Here is a 21,939-nt window from a genome sequence, read left to right on the forward strand (position 1 = left end):
GTCCCTGGATGGTGCAAAAGGTAAACAAACTTGGCTGCTAACCAAAAAGTTGGCCGTTCGACTCCACTCAGAGACACCTTGGAAGAAGCCCTCGAGATCTACTTCCGAAAAAAATCAGCCATTGAAAATCCTGTGGAACACAGTCCTACTCTTAAACACATGGGGTCACCATGAGTCAGAATCAACTTGAGAACAGCTATTTTTATTTGTTTGTTTTTTAATATATCACAGTACTTTTTGAGTTTATAAATTGGTCAGTACTTTTGTATTATGTGGCGAGCACCATCCCTCTCCCTGTTTGCTACTGCAAAATTAACCTTACATTAATAGATGACTTTCTGGTTTTCAAAGGTGTCACAGGAAAGACAATAAAGATAACAGAGACACAGGCAGGTAGTTAGGTAGGTAGATAGATGGACCGACGGAAGAACAGACAGATATAGGTAGGTAGGGAGATGGGTGTGTGGATGGATGGATGGATGGATGGATGGATGGACGGACGGACAGATGGACAGATGGACGGATAGATAATAGACCTAAATGTGAGTATGGTTATAGTGTGCAATCATTTTTAGAACAGTTATAAATAAAGCTCATAAACTTTGACTGGAAACAGAGCAAAAGGGAACGGTTTCTAATCTGGATTAGCATAACTCAGGTAGATGATGCAAACCTGGGGGGCTAGCGAGCATACACTGTGCTTCAAGAATGAAGAAGATCACTTGCAAGTGGGAAGTCTAAGCGAGATGACAGCTCAAGCCACTGTCTGACTTCATTCCAAGCATTTGTAATGCTAAGAAAAACGAGAACTCCATACCACTGCAGACGACAGGCAGAGCTAAGCAGAATGGTGCAACACTTGGGAAGGTAGGTGAAAGTAACAAAGATCTACTTCAAGGATGGTGAGAACAGGTCTGCTAAAGTGCTCTGGTGTGTTTCTTTTTTGTTTCCTTGAAGGGGAAGAGGGCTTATCCAAAAATAAAGACACACATCTTTCAGTTTTGGTTTTCAGAAATAGAACTTGAATGGTTCTTCGTGGGCTGATAATCTGCAAGGAAAATGTGGAAACCCATTAAATTAAAAACTATTCTCCACCCTCCAAATTTCTCCCTCTTTTGGAAGCAATCTACTCCAGTGTTTGGCAGTAAAAAACCTCAAAGGAGCCAATACCATTACAATGAGAAATGTTAGTTGCCTGGCGATCCTAGAAAACAGTGATCTACACTGAGATAAAAGTAGAGGCAACCTCCCACCTTGGCCTGAAGTCCGCCCACGTGCTCTAGATCAGAAAAGGAAAGGAGTGACAACATTCTAGTTCCTGTGAATGGGTTTGCCTAGGGAAGAAGGGGCAACCAAGTCTCTCCATCCCAATCTCACAAATCCAACACAATCTCCCAAAGGAGAAGGCAGAGGAAGTGGCCTTCAGGCTCCCGAGGACGACAGCTAGACTTGGGCTCCGAGCAATGAATGGTACTAAACAGAGTTGTTGTTGTATGCCATCAAATTTATCAATTCTGACTCTATAGGACAGATTAGAACTGCCCCATGGGGTTTCCTAGGCTGTAATCTTTACAGGAGCAGATTGCCAGGTCTTTCTTCCATGGACCGCTGGTGGGTTCAAATTGCTGAACTTTCAGTTAGCAGCTGAATGCTTAACCACTGTGCCACTAGGGCTCCTTACTAAACAAAGACGGATTTAAAAATAAACTTCGTTACAAAACTATTTATCATCTTGGCCTCTAGGTGTCTACTGACCAAGGACCTGGTCCTGATAACAACATTATGTGAACTTAGAATTCAGTTTTCCCGTGGGCCAAATGAAGGAGATGAACTAGATCGGGGTCCCCAACTGAAACACCCACTAACAAAACCAAGCTTACTGCCATCGAGTCAATTCCAATTCATGGTGACCCCATGTGTCACAGGGTAGAACTGCTCCATGGGGTTTTCTTCGCTGTAATCTGCAATAGTTAAGAGTTTAGCTGCTAACCAAAAGGTTGGCGGTTAGGATCCACCAGCTGCTCCTTGGAAACCCAAAGGCACAGTTTTACTCTGGCCAATGAGGTCACTAGGAGTCGGAATCGACTGGATGGGGACAGGTTCTTCAATCTTTAGGAAAGCAGATCACCAGGCCTTTCTTTTGTGATGCCATTAGGTGGGTTTGAACCAACAACCTTTACATTAATAGATGAGCAGAAACAATTTGGAGCACCCAAGAACATCAACCACCACCAGAGTTGTGTAAATTAGTGTAATTAATGGAATGAGTGTAAATTTGCAGGTTATGTAAATGAGTAAAACATGCCAGCTAAGGATCAGGACACACTGGAGTCCACATCCCAGCAAATGAGCAACCAATGGGCTCTGGTCAGGGTCACCATGTGAGAGGCCAGACCCAGTGTGCGGCCTGACCCTCCCATATTTCCAAAAGAATTGGGATCTCCAGATCTCCTTCTAAATTCCTCTAAATTTCAAATCCTAGAAACTAATTTTCTATGTTTTTATATACCCTCAAAAGGCCAAAGAAAACATGTCTACAGGCTAGATCCAAATTGCAGGCCTCCAGTTTGTCAACTTGAAGGATTTCAAACTCTGCCTGGAAGCACCCTGAGCTGTGGGAGGCTCCTTTACAAAGGAGCCAGTATTATCTTCTCCTCTCCTTGGAAAGCTAGGGCCACTGGCGTTGTAAAGACAAGGAGAATTCCTGCAGTGAGTAACCAGACTCAATCTGCTTCACCTAGTGGAACCCAGACTTACTCAGAGACTGAACCCTTTGTGCCAAGACTCATATGAGCAGCTCTCTGATCACCTGCTCTGTGGAACACACTTTGAGAAACACCAAACCTCTGTTATTTGCCTAGCTCTAAAACTCTATTCTTCTATTCCTAGTTTACACTTAGATCTGAACCAGAAGATGAAATTAAGATTTACTGACTCACTATGTGGTATCTGGAGTCCCTGCATGGTGCAAACAGTTAACACGCTCGGCTGCTAACCGAAAAAAAAAAAAAAAAAAAAAACGAAAGATTGGGGATTTGAGTCCACCAAGAGGCGCACCTTGGAAGTAAGGGTTGGTGATCTACTTCCAAAAAATCAGCCGTTGAAGACCCCATGGAGCCCAGTTCTACTCTGACACACATGGGGTTGCCGTGAGTCAGAATCAACTGGACTAGAACTGGAACCATCATGCATTAAGTAGCTAACACTTAACAGCTCACTTTGTGGAGCACACACATGTGCCAGGGACGGTGCTAAGCGTCTGTGACCTGCTCGCTGTCCTGTCTGAGCTCTATCTTTCCGTTTCTTCTTTCCCTGCACATCCTTTCACTACCCTCCCGAATCCCCCAATGTCCCCCCTTCCTGGCTGTCTTGATAATCTTCTGTCCCTCATCTCAAACTATTTGGCTTCCTTCCTTTCCCCTGCAAAGTATCTTCCTTCCTTCACCCCCATATAGCATTTTACTTACTACATTTGTGTGTCCACACATAGTGGTTTACCAGAACCCTCTCGGTGTGTGCCTGCTGTCCAGTTATCATTAACAGTACCCTGTGGTCCTCCACAGAGCCCCTGTGATGGTGAATGCCATATGTCAACATCGTCAGGCTATGGCACTCAGCCGTTCGGTCAAACACTAGTCTAGATGCTGCTGTGAAGGAGTCACGTATAATTAAGTAAGGTAGATGACCCTCCATAACGTGAATGGCCCTCATCCAATCAGCTGAAGGCCTTAAGAGCAGAAAGGGAGTTTGCCCTAGGATATATTCTGCCTCCAGACGATAAACAGAAATCTTGCCAGAAACTTCTCCACTCTTCTCTTCCTGTCACCTGACACAGGGCTGCAGGAATCTCCAGCCTGTTGCCTGACCTACAAATTTTAGACTTGCCAACCTCCCACAATCACGTGAGCCAACTCCTTAAAAATCAACCAATCAATCTCTCTATACATAGATAGCATAATGCATTATCTTGAACACAAGCAGTATTTTCATGGATGTATACAAAGTCACAGCAAATTTCTGCTGTGTTCTAGAACACAGTTCTGTGTTGGTCTAGGGTCCATTTTGAGTCAATTTTTGTACACATGGAGTAAGGTACAGCTTGCAGTGTTGGGGTTTGTTGGTGCTGTTTTGAATATGAATATCTGATTATTCCAGCACCATTTGTTGAAAAGACTCTCCTTTCTCCAGTGACCTGTCTTCTTTGCTTCTTTACCAAAATCTCAAACTTTTCTCCAAGAAGTACAACTCTCAAAAAGTCATTCATTGACAACCGCTAAAATTTAAAACATGCACACGTTTTGGTTTAGCAAATTCGAATTTTGGTAATTCAGGCTGAAGAAATACAAGAACCAGCCTGTACGGCTATAGACAGATAGCAGTACCAGTTACAAAACATAAAACGTAAGCATCTAGAGGTAACCCAAATACTCACTGATAAGGGAATGACTGAATAAATTATGGTTTAGTGTCACCACAAAACTGTACGCAGACCTATGTGGGAAGTACATGTACTGACCAGAAGAGATACCCATAAAACACTGTAAAGTGATCAAATGAAATTGCAGAGTGATATATATTGCACAGTTATACTGCTGAACTATATGGGGAAACCCTAAGTATGCATCTATGTATTTGTACATGTCTGCAAAAAGCCTAGGGAGAGTTATGAAAAAATACTCACCAACGATGACTGGGGTTCCTCTATGGGTAGAACTCGGAAAGGAGGCAAACACAAGATTATTAACTTCTTTACACGATAACCTGTTTGATTTGCTACCCTGAGCAGATATCGTTTTATAATTTTTTAATCCAAACAAGCAGAAAATCATCTGCACTAAATGTAGAAGATGTAGTATTCCGTTTTACACCTCTACTACCACCTGGAAACAATTCTCAATGTCACTGCTGTGTGTGCGGTCTATTCAAGAAGAGAGAAATAATGTTGGACGTGCAAGATAAGTATATTACTTTCCTAGGGCAGCCATTGCAAAGTACCACAAGCTGAGTGGCTCATAAGAAGAGAAACTTACTCTCTCACAGTTCTCCAGGTTGAGATTCTGAAATCAGGGTGCCATGCCTCTCCCCTAGCTTCTAGCAACAGCTGGCAGTCCGTGGCATCCCGTGGATTATAGACGCATCACTCCAGTCTCGGCTTCTGTCTTCACATGGCTTTCTTTCCTCTGTATCTATCCCTTGCCTCCTCTTTTATAAGGGAGACCACTGATATTGGATTAGGACCCACCCTACTCCACTATAAAAAAGCAAACCTGTTGCCATCAAGTCAATTCGAATTCAAAGCCACCCTACAGGACAGAGAAGAACCGTTCCATAAGGTTTCCAAGGAGCAGCTGGTAGATTTGAACTGCCAACCTTTTGGTTAGCAGCCTAGCTCTTAACCACTGCGTCACCGGAGCTCCAATGTAAACTCGTGTTAAGCTCAGCGATAACACCCACAAAGACCCTATTTCCAAACAAGGTCATATTCACAGGTACCAGGGGTCAGGACTTCAACATGTCTTTTTGGGAAACACGATTCAATCCACAACAATAAAACCAAGTGAAACCAGTTGTCAGGGTGGAGTTGATGCCCACTTATAGCACCCCCATGTGGGCAGGGACAAGCTGCCCTTAGGATTTTCAAGGCTGTGGCCTTTCAGAAGCAGATCTCCAAGCCTTTCTTCCAAGGTGCCTCTGAGTGGGTTTGAACCGCCAACCTTTTGGTTAGTAGCCGAGTGCTTAACCATCTGTGCCACCCAAAGGGGCCCATCCATAACAATACTCAAAAGAAAGTTCTACACTAAGTTATCAAGAATTTAAGCATAAGCAAAAAAGCTACCCATCAGTGCCATGGTCCAAATGTCCCCAGCTCATTCTCGGGAGACTTAAAAAGTAAACAGCAGTTTACACTCTCCCATATCACCGGCAGCTTGTACACCAGGTGTCACTCACACCTGAGGCCTCACACGTAAGGCATCAAAGCGCTGGATCCCAGCAGGCAGAAGGCACCGTGGAATCAGGCATTTATCCTCAGACCCACAGTTACCAAGGAGCCGGGTGGAAGGACTTGTCACGAAAGGATCAGGGTGGGTCACTTCTTGAGGAAGGATGTCACGTAGGTAGGAGTCTTTTCCGGGCAGCTCTCCAGTCCCCCCACTTCTGGGCACACGTACAACAGCCCCTTCCGAAGAAGATGGTGAAAAGTGAGACAGCATTTGACAACTTGAATTACTCTCACTCTAAGAAACGGAAGCGGAAAGGGCAGCTCTGCAGTCACAGACCCTCCCCTGGTCTCGTGGGGCTTCAGATCATTGGTGCCCGCTTGGGGACTGAACTGAAAAGGGCAGCTCTGCGGTCACAGACCCTCCCTTGGTCTCATGGGGCTCTGGATCACTGGTGCCAGCTTGGCGGCTGAACTGAAAAGGGCAGCTCTGCGGTCACAGACCCTCCCTTGGTCTCGTGGGGCTCTGGATCATTGGTGCCAGCTTGGCGACTGAACTGAAAAGAAGAGCCTGCACAGGAAAGCAAGTGTGAAGGTTCCTAACGATACATATATGTATGTACATGATTTCAAATTTTAAAAAAATGTTGCTGTCGAGTAGATTCCAACTCATAGTGACCCTAGAGGACACAGTAGAACTGCCCCATAGGGTTTCTAAGGAGTGGTTGGTAATTCAGACTGCGGGCATTTTGGTTAGCAGCCGAACACTTAACCAGTGCCCCACCAGGGTTCCATGTATATGTATGTGTATATATGTGTGTGTATGTGTGTAGGTGTATATATGAGTGGTATGTGTATATATGTGTGTGTATGTGTGTAGGTGTATACATGAGTGTGTATGTGTATATATGTGTGTATGTGTCTGTATAAGTGTGCATACACATGTGTGTATATGTGTGTATGTGCGTGTATATACGTGTATACATATGTGTATGTGTGTGTACGTGTGTGTATATGTGTGTGTACATATGCACATGTGTATATATGTATGTATGTGTGTATACATGTGTATGTGTGTGTACATATGCATGTGTGTATATACACATGTGTATGTGTGTACACACACCCACACACCCATATATATATATAAGTATGTATATATATAAGTCTATCTTAAAAATGAGTTCCGAACAGGCAAACGGAGGCCAAGGCTTATTGGTGCTCACCGAGGGCGGGTGGCAGGGGGAGAGGGAGAGTTAATGCCCAAGGGGCCCAGAGTTCATGTCCGGCAGGAGGAGATAAATGGGAACCGACTCATGATGATGGGTCCACAACGTGGGAATGTAGTCAAGGCCGCTGAACTGTACACGTCAAAACGGTTGAAGTGGCAATGTTTTGTTATACATATTTCACCACAATAAAATAAAATTTTTTTTTAAATGCCAATTCCGTAAGAGGAATAGGTTCTTCATTGTAATAATCTGGAGTCCCTGAGGGGGCAAACTGTTAACGCGCTCAGCTGCTAACCAAAAGGTTGAAGGTTTGGGTCCACCCAGAGGTGCCTCAGAAGAAAGGCCGGGCAGTCTACTTGCCAACAATCGACCACTGAAAGCCCTGTGAAGCAGTTTTACTCTAACGTACATGGGGTTGCCGCCACGAGTCAGCGTGCACTGGAGAGCAACTGGTTTGGTTTTTGGTTTTAAAACAATGTATAATGTTACCAAATGAAAAATAAAAATAAAACGAAATAACCAGCCAAATACAAATAACAAGCCAGGCATACTATGAGGCTGCCCTGGAGGTCGAGGTGAAATGGACCGTTGGTCAACCCACAAGTTTTCCTTGGCTGGGAGGAGACAAAGCACAGAAGAAGCCTGCTACCCAAAGGCCCTTCCCCAACTCAGACCATCTGAACTGTTCTAAGGACAGAATCCTAGCCCTCTTTTGGTCTCAGCCAGGCTAGACCGAAGTTCACCTTCACAAAAGTCACCTTCAAGGGACTCTCCTGCTCATCTCAGTTTAATCACGAAACTTAACCCTCCCCTGAAGCACCTTTACCGTATTTCCCAGAGTCTTCCCAGTCAGGATCAGGGGATGTGCTACACTCAAGGCTTGCCACCTTTTCCTAGGTGTTGACCAGAAGCAGAAGAAGGAAGGAGCAGTAGCTTAGTTTTTCTTTACTGTCTGTTTTAATGTCTTTCAAATACACAGTAGGTAAATAAATTCACATTCAGTATAAAAAGAATAGTCACTCATTTTGTCCTGGTATATAAAATGTGGGCACACCTATCAAAAAGACCAAAAAATAAAATAAAAGGATGAATGGAAAAATAAAAAGAAAATGTGGTACCTACAAACAACACAGTACAACTCAGCCAGAAAGAGAAATGAAGTCCTGCTACACGCCACAACATGAATGAACCTTAAAGACATTATGCTGAGTGAATTAAGTCAGTCACAAAAAGGACAAATATTGCATGGCAGGGCTTCCTGATAAAAAGACAAGAACAGACAAATGCACACAGCCCAGAGCTGATTAGAGGTGGCCAGGGATGTAAGGGATGGGGAAAGGGGAGGGGTTACAGCTTATGGAGCACTGAGTTTCTGTTTATGGTGATAGAAAACTGGCATTGGTCAAAGGTGATGGTTGCATACCCAATTAAAGTCACTAAGCTGCATATCTGCAAAAAGTTGAACTGGAGAAATAAATAAATACCAAACCCAAGACACACATACACAGATACACAAGAAGCGCAGTGACAGACACAGTCAAAAGGCAACGTGGTAGCACAGGTGTATTAGTTTCCTAGAGCTGCCATAACTGGGTAGCTTAAAATTACAGAAATTTATTCTCTCACAGTTTTGGAAGCAAGAAGTCCAAAATCAAGGTGTTGGCAGGACCATGCTCCCTCTAAAAGCCTCTAGGAAACAAACCTTCCTGGCCTCTTTACTAGCTCCTGGTGGCTGCCAGCAATCTTTGACATACCTTGGCCTGTGGCAGCGTCGCTCCTATCTCTGCCTCTGTCTTCACATGGCCTTCTTCCCTGTGTCTCCCTGTGTCTTCAGATCTCTATCTCCTTATCAGAAAAAGAGTCATTGGATTTAGAGCCCATGCTCACCCAGTATGACCTCTTCTTAACGTGACTACATCTGCAAAGATCCAATTCCGAATAAGGTCACATCCACATATATTCATATGTTAGGGCTTTTTTTTTTTTTTTGTAGGGCTTAGAACTTCAACTTAACTTTTGGGGGGACATAATTCAATCCACAACAATGAGTAAGACATGGAGAATGAGTCTGAACCTGAGTTTTAATAGCATTTCAGTTAGGAATATCAAAGGTCTAAGACCCAACTAACAAATAGGCTTAAGTAAATAGGAAGGGGCATATTTTTTCTCCATAACAAGAAAAATAGGAAATATGCTCAGCAGCTGCTTAATGATGTCATCAGAGATGCAAGCTCTTTCCATCTTTCACATTGAGAATTGGCATTTAGCCTTATTGTTTGTTGCCACAGAACCACAAGATGGCTGCTGTAATGCCAGACATCACATCTATGCACAGGACACGAAGAAGAGGCAAGAGGGGCAGAAGGCTATTTCCTCAAAGCTTCATTTATTATTCATGAAAGGAACCTTCCGGGGGCTTGGGGGAGAACAAATAAGTGTCTGGAACATATGCCAGACATCACATCTATGCACAGGACACGAAGAAGAGGCAAGAGGGGCAGAAGGCTATTTCCTCAAAGCTTCATTTATTATTCATGAAAGGAACCTTCCGGGGGTTTGGGGGAGAACAAATAAGTGTCTGGAACATAGTAAGTGCTAAATAGAAGTTGGCTGATATTATCATTATTGCTGTTATTAACCACTATTACTCAGACTCCAAGCCCACAACAAATTGTCACTATTATTTATTTTTTCCATACATGAAAGGGAAACTGGCTGAAAAAGTTAAGTGTCTTAGGCTGGGTTCTCTAGAGAAGCAAAACCAGTAAAGTATATATTAATATATATAAAGAGAGATCTATATCAAAGAAAGGCTCATGCAGCTGTAGAAGCTGGAACACGGGTCAGGCTGGAGGTCCCTCCTGAGTCACGTAGCCACATGGGCTGGCAAACCCAAGATCAGCAAGTCAGACACAGACAGCAGGGCTCTTCTTGCTTACGTGCTGCCAAGACCAATGAATTCTAAGATCAGCAAGCAAGGCAGCAGGTAAGCTGCTAGCTCAAGTCCCAAGACCTGGAGGTCAGACGAACGGGAGCCAGGTACAGTATCCAGAGCAAGCAAAAGACCACGAGCCTAGCCAGAAAGTCCACTTATGTTGGATGCAGGCCACACCCCCAAGGAAACTCCCTTTCAACTGATTGGTTACTCATAACAAACCTCATCATGAAAGTGACAACTGCCAAACTACATTATAACTGCCAGACCACTGAGAATCATGGCCCAGCCAAGGTGACACAAAATCTTAATGATCACAGCGAGTATCACCAATAAAACCTGACTGAATGAGTGCCTGCTAGTCAGTACAGCCTGGCTACAAGAAACTATCACCCCTGGGACGTAGACTAGAGTCCCTCTTCCTCTCTGACTCTGTTTGGGCGCCAAAGTCACTGAAAATAGTTGCCAGATGACGAACCTTCCCGCTGTGGCTAATTTGCATTTAGAGGCTTTTAAACAACTAACCTACGGTGTCCTCTGCAGCAGCGCACTCTCAGCCCAATGGCATACATGGCAACTCCCAACAGTAAGTCATCTTCCACGGGACTGCCCTCAGCAAAAAAGAGAAAGACCCTCAACGAGATGGATTGACATAGTGGTTGCAACACCAGGCTCAGGCATAATAACAATTGTGAGGATGGCACAGGACGGGGCAGTGTTTTGTCCTGTTGGGCAACGGCACCTGACAACACCACCACCCTCAATACGTTTGTAACATAAGAAAGTTAAGACTCCACCCTGTCCTTAGGCCACTGCCTGGCAGAATCTAAAGGAGATGTGACAGGTACCTCAAACACAGACCCATTTCCAGGATGACTACAGCCAGGCCCCCCGAACAGGTACCCAAGTGAGCCAGGGCCACTGGCTGCATGCCCCCCATCATACGTGACTGAGACTGACATATAGCTGTGCACCCTCATCTCCACCTGTAAAAGTGACTGCAGTCAGTGGCCCGCACTTACCTACAATCAAGAGCAGAAGGAGGGTCCTGGAGTGAGGTCTCCCACAGAGACCGGCAGGGGACATTAACACACCCGCAAGGGCTTCTTATGCCGACCCAGCCTGGGCTCTTCTTTGTTATCAACAGGGAGCCTGATTGTTATGATCATACCAGGAAATACACAATACTAAGCCCAGCTTTGAACAAGATGGTACAAGAATAGAGGCCCTGTAAATTCAGAACTTGCAAGGTTGGCAGTTTGAAGCCACCCAGCAACTTCATGGGAGAAAGATGTGGCTATCTGCTTCAGTAAAGATTACAGCCTAGGAAACCCTATGGGGCAGTTCTACTCTGTCCTTTGGGGGTGCTATGAGTTGGAATTGACTCAATGGCTCCTAACAACAAGTTAAGAGCTAGGCCCTTCTTAGTATCTGGCCCCCATACTTAGCATGGTGATTGGGACCTAGTAGAGGTAGGTTAAAGATTTATGCGAGAGAAGACAGGATATCAGACATGAGCTGAAAGCTCTCTGTTCCTAAACTGACCAACCCTGACAGTGTTAAGGTGAAGTGCTCTTGTTTATTGAGGACTTGTTGTATACCAAAATCTCTGAAAGGTAGATCTCCCTGTTTGAAAGATGGAGAAACCAAGGCTCGGAGAAGCTATAAAACTAAACCAGAACATTGCCAGGAAGTGACTGAGATGAATTTTTTTATAAGAAGAGTGGGTTAATTTTTTTTAGTTATTTTTTTACCAATGACTTCTGATACTGTTCAGGAAATAGCCTTGTTAATAAGATCAATACTGAAACCTTCCTCATCGATGTAAGACCTCAGTGGCAACAGACAAGGGCAGAGAGACCCCTGGTCACTGGGGATGGGAGAGAAGACCTCAGTAAGATGAGACACCCACATGGCATCAGCATTCGATGGACAATCTCTGAGAGACTTTGGACACATTGAAATATACCAGAGGCACGTAGCTAGTCTCTGTCTTTTCCCTGACCCCTTCCTGTCCCAGCCCTTGGGTGATGGGGTGGGCCCTGATGAACGTGCTGAGGCTGTGTCACTGGTTGGCAGCCAAACTGGGGTCAAAACATTTCTTTTAAGTTAACACAAAGTGATAGCAGACCAATTCCACCACACGTTAAGGACTCTGGACAAACATCTCAGCTGCTTCTTGTCCTCCTTATGTAAAGCTTCCCTTTAACTTTGTGCCCACGGGGGCTGAGAGAAGCACACTGCAGCCATCGAGTATTTCTGGAGCAGTTTTATTTGCTGACCGCTAATGAGTCCCCGAACTGTTGCTATTCACAAATGAAACACCCCTGTGGAAGGCGCCTGATCTCAGGCCACCTTGGGGCTGTCTAGAGCGACTGACTCCTCCCTGGTCTCTTCCAGCGCTCATTTCCATAGTCCGAGTGGCGTCAGTGGTGGAGGGAAGAGGAGAGGAAAGAGCGAATCCGGAACATCAAACAAAATGTGAAAGTTGCCTAACACCCAAAGATGACCCAATACAGTCAACATTAAACACCCACATTAGGCAAGGGGTAAACAAGAGGCAGAAAGTGTTGTCCAAGGCCAGCATTTTGCAAATCCACTTGATAGCAATTTTGCTGACAAACTCAGAGACAGACTCAATGATATAAGAGAGCAGTGTACCTCCGAGAAAGAATCAGGCCTTTAGTTAACGATGATGTTGTTGGTTGCTCAAGTTGTTTCCAACTCATGACAACCCCATGTGTACAGAGTAAAACTGCTCCACAAGGTTTTCCAGGATTTAACCTTTCAGAAGATCACCTGGCCTGTTTTCTGAGGCATCTCTGGGTGGGTTCAAACTGATAACCTTTCAGCTGGTAGTCAAGCACTTAACTGTCTGCACCACCCATGGACTCCCCAGTTAATGGTAACTCCAAGTTTTAGGAACCATGAGGCCCACTGACTTCATGCTTACACAACTACAAGGGACGAATGGCAAAATCTAGAAATAAATTTTATGAGAAACTTGGCATCTCTGTAAGAGTGGCATTCCTTATTTCTAAGCAATTGCTCTTGAATTGTCTAACTTGCCCCATATCAGCCCACCCCCACTCCTACCCCCCATTTTTTATGTAAACTTTGGATGACTGCATACATGATCAACCTTGAGTACTGGCTTTCAGGGCCTATAGTTTGGATTGTATTTTCAATTGCACCATATGCATGCGAAAGCTGGACAATGAATAAGGAAGACCGAAGAAGAACTGATGTCTTTGAACTGTGGTGTTGATGAAGAATACCAAATATAACATGGACTGTCAAAAGAACAAACAAATCTGTCTTGGAAAAAGTACGTCCAGAATGCTTCTTAGAAGCAAGGATGGCGAGACTGTCTTATATACTTTGGACATGTTGTCAGGAGACATCAGTCCCTGGAAAAGAACATCATGCTTGGTGAAGTACAGGGTCAATGAAAAAGAGGAAGACCCTCAATAAGATGGATTGACACAGCGGCTTCAACAATGGGTTCAAGCATAACAACGATTACGAGCATGGCGCAGGACTGGGCAGTTTCGTCCTGTAGTACACAGGGTCTCTGAGTCAGAACTGACTCGACGGCACCTAACAACAACAGTTTGGATTACTGCCATGCACTCCAGCTGAAAAGACTTAAATGGCACCTGGAAATTTCAACTTCAGTACTACATAGTACCTTCTTTTCTCCAGAGACTGGGACCACGAAAAACAGTCCAAAGTAACACTTGGTCAACAAAAGCAACGACACTGCTTCCACAAGAAATAGGAAAGCAGCCTCTCTGAGCCCAGGGGCAGACGACTGTTCAAATTCTACTTATTGATAAGAACAGTCCCACAGTAGCATTTTGCCTCGTGCTCTGTTTTATCCTTCCACTCTGCAGTGAAGTGGTTAACGAGTATGCTCTGAAGCCAAACATCCTGGATGACTTTTCAAAACTAAAATCCATTTGCTATGGAGTCCATTCCAACTCCTACTGACCCCACAGGATAGAGGAGAGCCACCCCCTAGGGTTTCCTAGGCTATAATCTCTATGGAAGCAGATCACTAGGTCTTTTCTCCTGCGGAGAACCTGGTGGGTTCAAACCCCTGACCTTTTGGTTAGCAGAAGAGCACTTTACCACTGTGTCACAGGGGGTCCCAAGGTTCACATTCCAGCTGCGTTAATTTCTAGCTACAGGATCCTGGCCAGATTATTTAAACTCTCAGGACTTCAGTTTCCTTATCTATCAAATAGGAATAAAAGCGGTTAAGGGAGGTAAACGATCTAGCTTATCCCAAGAACATCCCTTAGCACAGCACCACACGAGCTGTGCATGCTCAGTGAAATCAGTGGTTAGCATGACCTTCTCCTCTTTGTCCTAGCGTCCTTTGGTCAGGTTAGTCTGCCTGGAAAAGTGTCCTCTCTGCCCCAGTTCTCTCTCTCCCTGGTGGGCCAGGTCACATGGTCCCCAAATGACGTTTTAGAAGGTCTCACTTCTCACAGGAAAAGAGGAAGTGGTATAAAAATCGAGAAATAAATACAGAACAATCTACACTCAAGGTGAGATCTACCAGACATGACAAGGCAGAGAAAGGGCAAATTCAGCTGGGATAAGTACTCTCACCCCCTAAAATCCCTAACTTAAAAAAAAATTTAATCACCCAAAAAATGTCAACCTTTGTATCGGCCAAAAGGAGTCCCTTGGTGGTTGTCACGGATTGAATTGTGTCTCCCAAAAACATGTGTCCTCTTGGTTAGGCTAGGATTCCCAGTTTTGTGTGGTTGTCCTCCATTTTGCGATTGTAATTTTACGCTGAAGAGGATTAGGGCAGGATTGTAACACTCTTACTGAGAAAGATGAGAAGGACTTTCCTCCAGAGCCGACAGAGAGAGGAAGCCTGCCCCTGGAGCTGATGCTCTGAACCTGAACTTATAGCCTACTAGACTGTGAGAAAATAAATTTCTCTTCGTTAAAGCCACCCACTTGTATTCCTGTGGAAAGCAGCACTAGGTAACTAAGACAGCGGTGAAAACAGTTAACTCACTCGACTGTTAACCAAAAGGTTGGAGGTTCGAGTCCACCCAGAGGCATCTCAGAAGAAAGACCTGGACATCTTCTTCTGAAAGCTCGGCCACTAAAAACGCTATGAAGCACAGTTCTACTCTGACGCACGTGGGGTCACCATGAGTTGGGGCCGATTCAGCGACAAGTGGCTTGAATCAGCCAATCACTGAATAAGAAACCAAAAGAAAGGCTCTCAGGACACAGTTTTCTCCCTCCCCTTCTGGTTTCCTCTTCTGGAAGTGCTAATGAGTACCTCTTGGCTGAAATGAGAGTGATAAAGGAAGGGTTGGGGAGGAAAAAATAGTCCAGGCTGAGAAACCAGAATCTGGTTTTCTGGATAAACGCTCTGTATTTTTTGGATCTGCCTGCCATGGAGAAATTTTAATTTTAGGGAACACAGGTAAACCATTAAAGTGGAACCTTTATGGGATGTCTCATGAGAAGATGGTTACGCAGAGACGCACAATTAGACTGTGCTAGAACTTCCTTCTCCACACTTCCACTTTCAGATCCCACCCCATCCTTGTAATAACTACACCACAGACAAGACTGCGTTCCTTTGTTTCAAACTCAGTCCCCGTTCATCCTTCTCCTGCTATCCTCCTACCCTGGTCTCCAAAAAAATGTACCTGATAGTTCAATGAAGACTTATGTTGTTATTATCTGCTGTTGAGCTGGCCCCCAATTCAGGGGGACAGCACGCACAAGAGAACAGCCCTGTGCCATTTCCATGACAGTTGCAGATCAAACCATTGTGATCCATAGGGTGATTTTGGGAAGCAGATCACCAGGCCTTTCTTCCTGTTATGTCTTAGTCTGGAAGCTCCCCTGAAGCCTGTTCAGCATCATAGCAACATACAAGCCTCCACTAACAGACGGGTGATGGCTGTGCACGAGGTACAATGGCCAGGAATCACACCCAGGTCTCCCACATGTTGTTGTGGCTGTTAGGTGCTGTCGAATGGGTTCCGACTCACAGCGACCCCGTGTACAGCTGAACAAAACACTACCCAGTCCTGCGCCATCCTCACAATCATTGTTACGTTTGCACCCTTTGTTACAGCCACTGTGTCAATCCATCTCATTGAAGATCTTCTTCTTTTTCACTGACCCTTTACTTTACCAAGCATGACGTCCTTCTCCAGGAACTGGTCCCTCTTGATAAGGTATCCAAAGTACGTGAGATGACACTTCACCATCTTTGCCTCTAACGAGCATTCTGGCTGTACTTCTTCCAAGACAGACGAGCTCGTTCTGGCAGTCCGTGGCATCTTCAATATTCTTCGCCAACACCACAATTCAAAGGCATCAATTCTTCTTCGGTCTTCCTTATTCATTCTCCAGCTTTCACACACATACGATGCAACTGAAAATACCATGGCTTGGGTCAGGCGCACCTTAGTCTTCAAGATGATATCTTACCTTTTCAATGCTTTAAACAGGTATTTCACAGCAGATTTGCCCAATGCGATGTGTCTCTTGATTTTTTGACTGCTGCTTCTATGGGTGTTGATTGTGAATCCAAGTAAAATGAAATCCTTGACGACTTGTCTTTACTCCATTTATCATGATGTTGCTTATTGGTCCAGCTGTGAGGATTTTTGTTTTCTTTATGTTGAGGTATAACCCATACTGAAGGCTGTAGTCTCTGATCTTCACTAGTAAGTGCTTCAAGTCCTCTTCACTTTCAGCAAGCAAGGTTGTGTCATCTGCATACTGAAGGTTGTTAATGAGTTCCCCCCGCCCCCATCCCGATACTGCGTTCTTCTTTATATACTCCAGTTTCTTGGGTTATTTGCTCAGCATACAGAGTGAATAACTATGATGAAAGGATACAGCCCTGACACACACCTTTTTTAACTTTAAACCATCAAGTATCCCCTTGTGTTTGAACCACTGCTTCTTGGTCTAAGTACAGGTTCCTTATGAGCACGATTACGTGTTCTGGAATTCCCATTCTTCCCACATGGAAGGTGAAAATTCTACCACTGAAACACCACTGCCCTCGTGTTCCTTTCGGCTACGTCAGCCCACACTCTTCTATGGGGTGGGCCTGTCACTTCTAAGGGATCCACCCAGCCCAATAATTAAAACAATCAGGAAACCCCTGCAAATGTTAAAATATCAAGGCCAGAACTCATCTTATCTCTATTTTAAAAAACCAATACTTCACCTCTTTTCTATGAAAAAGTCTTCTTTACTTTTCTGAGAAGACCCTGTTTCTTTCCTGCTTCTTTCAAAATTTATAACTCTCCCAAGTCCCTCCAAGAAAAAAGCCCACTGCGCAGAGAGGAGAAGGTGAAAAGGGAAGGATTCGTATTTATTCATTGTAAAAAGATGGCATAGTAATTTGAATCTTCACGTCCCTTTTGATCCTATTATATTTTTAATGGCCGAAACTCCCAGTGAGGGCTCAAGTGGGCTGCAAGGGAAGTTTTAACATTCAAGGGAGCAGGTGAACTTGCCGCGGTTCCTCTGACTGAATGAGAAATTACCCAGCTTGGCCCTGCTTGGGGCAACAAGTCCCTTTCCTTGGGCTGGATTTAGGTCAAACAGCCAACTCTCAAATCAGAAAATGTCAGCATCATTTTGTTTGGCAAGGAAATGGGTAATGAGAATGATAATCAAACCTGGTCAAAGATTCTATTTCCTGAGCAGGGGACCTAATTCCTGGACTCAAACTTTGGTTAGACAGTGGCTGTCTGGTCCAAGCCAAGTTCAGCCCCATTCCAGGGCAATAAAATTGGCCTCATCTAATGGAAGCCCTGGTGGCATAGTGGTTAAGTGCTACAGCTGTTAACCAAAGGGTCAGTAGTTCAAACCCACCAGGTGCTCCTTGGAAATGCTATGGGGCAGTTCTACTCTGTCCCGTAGGGTCGCTATGATCAAGAATCGACTCCAGGGCAATGGGTTTGGTTAGTTTTTAATAGGAACTAATACACTAGTTTTTTTTTTTTTTTAATAAAATAAATTAAGAAAAGATGTGATTCTCTTCACCCCCCCCCGCCCCCGACCTCTTTTGTTTCTAGATGTTTGTACAATAAATTGATGTCTTAGTCCCATTAAGAAGCTTTGGAACTGTTTCCTCAAAGCATTTTCCTTACTCCAGCTCCTCTGAATTAAAATATTTGTATTAAATATTAATGAGGGAAAAAATGAATGAGGTTGCTTGAGAAGGTTAAAAAGATTTGTGTAAGGAGGGTGGGGCTTAGGCTTTGCTAAGTGCCGGGGTCATCATTTCTTTCCCCATGGAACACCATTTCAAGGGCCGTTTCTATGGCCACCAAATCTGGACATGGTCCAGCACCCCACTCAGTGATAAGTACCGGAAAGAAGCGTTCCTACATGATGGTGCCTTGAGGGCAAAAAGGGGAAGAAAAATCCCAGACAGCAAACAGAAAGCGTGACAAAGATAACCACAAGGAATGTAAATAAAATATTATTACAAGCAGCTCACTCACCACCTCTCCCGCAGCAACTCCCGCCCCCAGAAGCAAAGTAAAAACACAGAAACCTTGTGTAGGAAAAAATCATTTAGCTGCTTGCTAGTTGGGAAGCAGCAGCCAGGATCCAGACTTTCCTCCATTTGCATCCCTTTTATAATCACCAGGCTGGAGACCTACCTTGCAAAAAGACCCGGGCCCCCGTGGCTAATTTAAATTTGGGGATCCTGAAGTTGAGCCCCATGTTGATAGGTGCCTGCCAACAGTGACACAAACTCGATCTTAATAGACGGGAACTCATGTTTACCTGCAATCTCGAAAGCCAAAAGCACAGGATCGTTCAACATTTCACCTCCAAATAAAATGAACCCACCGCAAACACCAGCTGCAAGGAACCAGACTCAGGCCAAGCCGCACACGTGTGCGTTCACAGAAGGGAAGGAAGACAGTGCTAGCTGGGAATGATCGCCATGCGGAACGCAAGCCAGCCTGCCCTCCTGTCAAGTGTCATGTGTTCTGAAGCACACAGGATTCCCTCAGTGAAGCAGACCTCGTACGAAGAACTTCAAGAGACCAAAATCCACAGACTCTTCAGAGGCACAGATCAGCAGGCTGTAAAAGCAGCCTCGAGGAAGTCTGGCCATGTCTTCTCTGAGGACTTCCAAGAGCGACCCTCCTCACTTGGTTGGAACCTTCCACCTTTCCCCCACCATCCCCCTGCTTTGGAAAAAAATCCCCGCCTTGAACTGAAGGAGGAATTGAAAAGCACCGTTGGTAACTGGTGCAGACTGCCGAAACGCATTCGCATCACCAGAGCCCAATGCTGATATTCTCTTAATAAGTAAGACAAGGAGGGGGTTAGAAGGCTCGTCACCCACCTCCCATCTCCAAGGCCAAAAACCCATTTTCTTGGCTACTCTGTTGGGGGCCCTTGGGAATTGGCCTGGTGTCTCTGGCTCTGTTAGGGGGGAACCCACTCCCCACAAATGACAGGCGCAGGGAGCCTGGGGACAGAGCTATGCTGCATCTTTTCTGCCAAATGCAATGCCATCTGCAGGTTAATCCTTGGATGAGGACTCATACGCCAAAGCCAGCCTCTCCCGGCATCTGAGGGACAGCCCCTTTTTGGAGATTTGAATTTTCATTGAAAAACCACAAGCGCCAGCCAAAACTCCTGGCCTCCACAGTCCTAACTCTTCAGAGGAGCTCAGCGTCCAACCGCGCTGTATTATACCACTTAAACACTTGCTCAAAATTTATTACAAAACAATGTGGCTCTCAGCCTGCCCAAACTTTAACTGCATGGGATTCAGTGAAATCTATCCAGACAAGAGCTGCTGTCCTTCTTGAGAATGTTTCCCCAAGCAAAAGGCAGTCATCAAACCCTACAGCCAGGGTGATGGCATGTCCCAAATGTCACTGATGGGCTCTTCTCCGAAACCCCCTTCTTCCTCTGTGTGAGCGCCTTCCCCAAATCCTTAGCTTCAGAATTCAAATCAAAAGCTCTGAGTACCCTCTGGCATTCCAGGAGACAGCAGGGAAAAACTTTTGAAGGGATGATCTAGTACCTAACTCTTCCTGGCTAAAGGTAACTTTTGATTTTCAAATATCTGGGGGAGCCTAGGTTCAGGGGAGATGGAGAGAGCCAATGAATTAAAAAAAAAAAAAAATAGCATACCAAGACCAAGCCAAATCAAGCGTGACATTTCTAAATTACACTGGCAAATGGATGCTTTCACAAATCATTTGTTTTATCTTTACTAGAGACCAAAAATGATAATAAATAATCTCTTATTATTGGACCTCCAATAATAATAATATGGATTCAAAAACTCTAACCCCAAACTAGTAAACCGAGTAGTGGAATGCAGCGTAAAATTGCTGGTCACCAAGTCCAACAGTACAGACGTCAACCCACACAAACACCCCCTAAGCCAAAAGTTGTACGGCCAGAAGCGCCAATGTCATACCCCCGGACCCCCGCCTGTGCTGGGCGCAGGGCTGAGCTAACAGCATCCTATCTCTATCGCTGGTCCTATACGCTCGCTTCGGGCAAATCCCTGCAAGTGGGCAGCGGCGCCTCCTGGGCTCCGCCGGCCCCGGCACCTCCTCCAGGCTGGCCCCCGGGGCCCTTACCTGCAGGCGTTCCGTGGCCGGCTGCCACATCTTCCAGCTGTGGGGTTTGCTGGAGGAGACACGGGGAGACTCCGTGGGTGGCTAGGGCGAGGGGCTGCGGTCCACTTCACATCTGGGGTGGGTGCCCGCGGGGGTGTGTGCCGCTGGCGATCGCGGCCTGGGGGACGCGGGGGACTGCGAGCGAGCGGAGGCTGCGCGCGCGGCTGCCGGCAACTTGTGGGCTCTGCGCGCCTCTGTCCTGGCGCAGCTGCGAGGGGACTGACTGCGCAGCTCCGCCCGGACCGCGAGCGCACGGCAGCAGGGCAGCCGCTCCTCCTCCCCCGCCGCCGCCCGGGCCTGCGCGCTCTGAGCATGCCTGGGGCGGGGGGGGGGGAGGGGGGAGCAGGGACGGGGGGAGCCTCCTCCTCCACTTCCCAGCTTGGGGGCGTGGGGAGGCAGAGCCCTGGCTCTGCGCCTCGGAGCCCGGGTGGGGTGGGGACAGGTCAGGGGCACAGTGGCTGGGGAGGCAGGGGCTCGGAGAGCGGGGACCCCCCCCCCAAGACAAGTCGCTCCTAGGCGCCCAGGCTCCATTCCTGGCACTGGGCTGGGCGCCCTTGAAATGCTCCGGGGCCAGTGGGCGACGACCTCCATGCATCCCCCCTACTCCGTTAACTGAGCCCCGCTGTGTTCCAGGCGCTGAGAAGAGGGGGCAGAGAATAGTCCTCCTCTCCTGAGCTTACATCTCTCAGGAGGATACGGTCCACGACCTCGAAAACACATAACCGGGTGCCATGACCTGGTGGTGGTGAAGGCTGGGGAGAAAATAAGACAGGGGCTGAGGCATGAGAATGGGGGAAGCAGAGTTTCCCGGATAGGGGGCCAGGAAAGGTCTGGACTGAGACCGGAAAGGTGGGAGGGACAGCCATGGCACATGGGCAGAAATTGAAGAATACATGGAGTGCGCAGGGCAGGCACAAGACCCCATCATTCACTCATCCCAGGATCTCCCAGGCTCCGCAGGAGACTCTGAGATATCTCGGGGTCACCCTGGACTCCCAGGCCTGGAGGCTGCCAGGCTGGTGCCAGTCACCATGTAATGATTACCTTTACCAAACAGACCTGGCTCTTCAAATTCCCCTTCCCATTCTCCTGACAATTAGGCAAGATTTTTATTATTATTCCCATAGTATGGACGGAACAGCTGAGGCTTGTGGA

At 46.0% G+C, this 21,939-nt stretch overlaps 1 protein-coding gene across 1 annotated transcript in view; it reads right to left on the reverse strand.

Annotated features, from left to right (window-relative positions):
* PID1 (phosphotyrosine interaction domain containing 1) overlaps positions 1 to 21,042 on the reverse strand; it is a 261,404-nt gene extending 240,362 nt beyond the window's left edge. The window contains exon 1 of the mRNA XM_049888380.1: positions 20,746 to 21,042. Coding sequence (XP_049744337.1) covers positions 20,746 to 20,775 — 30 coding nt within the window. The 5' untranslated portion in view covers positions 20,776 to 21,042. The remainder of the gene's footprint in view (positions 1 to 20,745) is intronic.
* Positions 21,043 to 21,939: the final 897 nt, after the last annotated feature.

The sequence above is a fragment of the Elephas maximus genome, chromosome 6 (genome assembly GCF_024166365.1).
Source record: "Elephas maximus indicus isolate mEleMax1 chromosome 6, mEleMax1 primary haplotype, whole genome shotgun sequence".
Classification (NCBI taxonomy): domain Eukaryota; kingdom Metazoa; phylum Chordata; class Mammalia; order Proboscidea; family Elephantidae; genus Elephas; species Elephas maximus.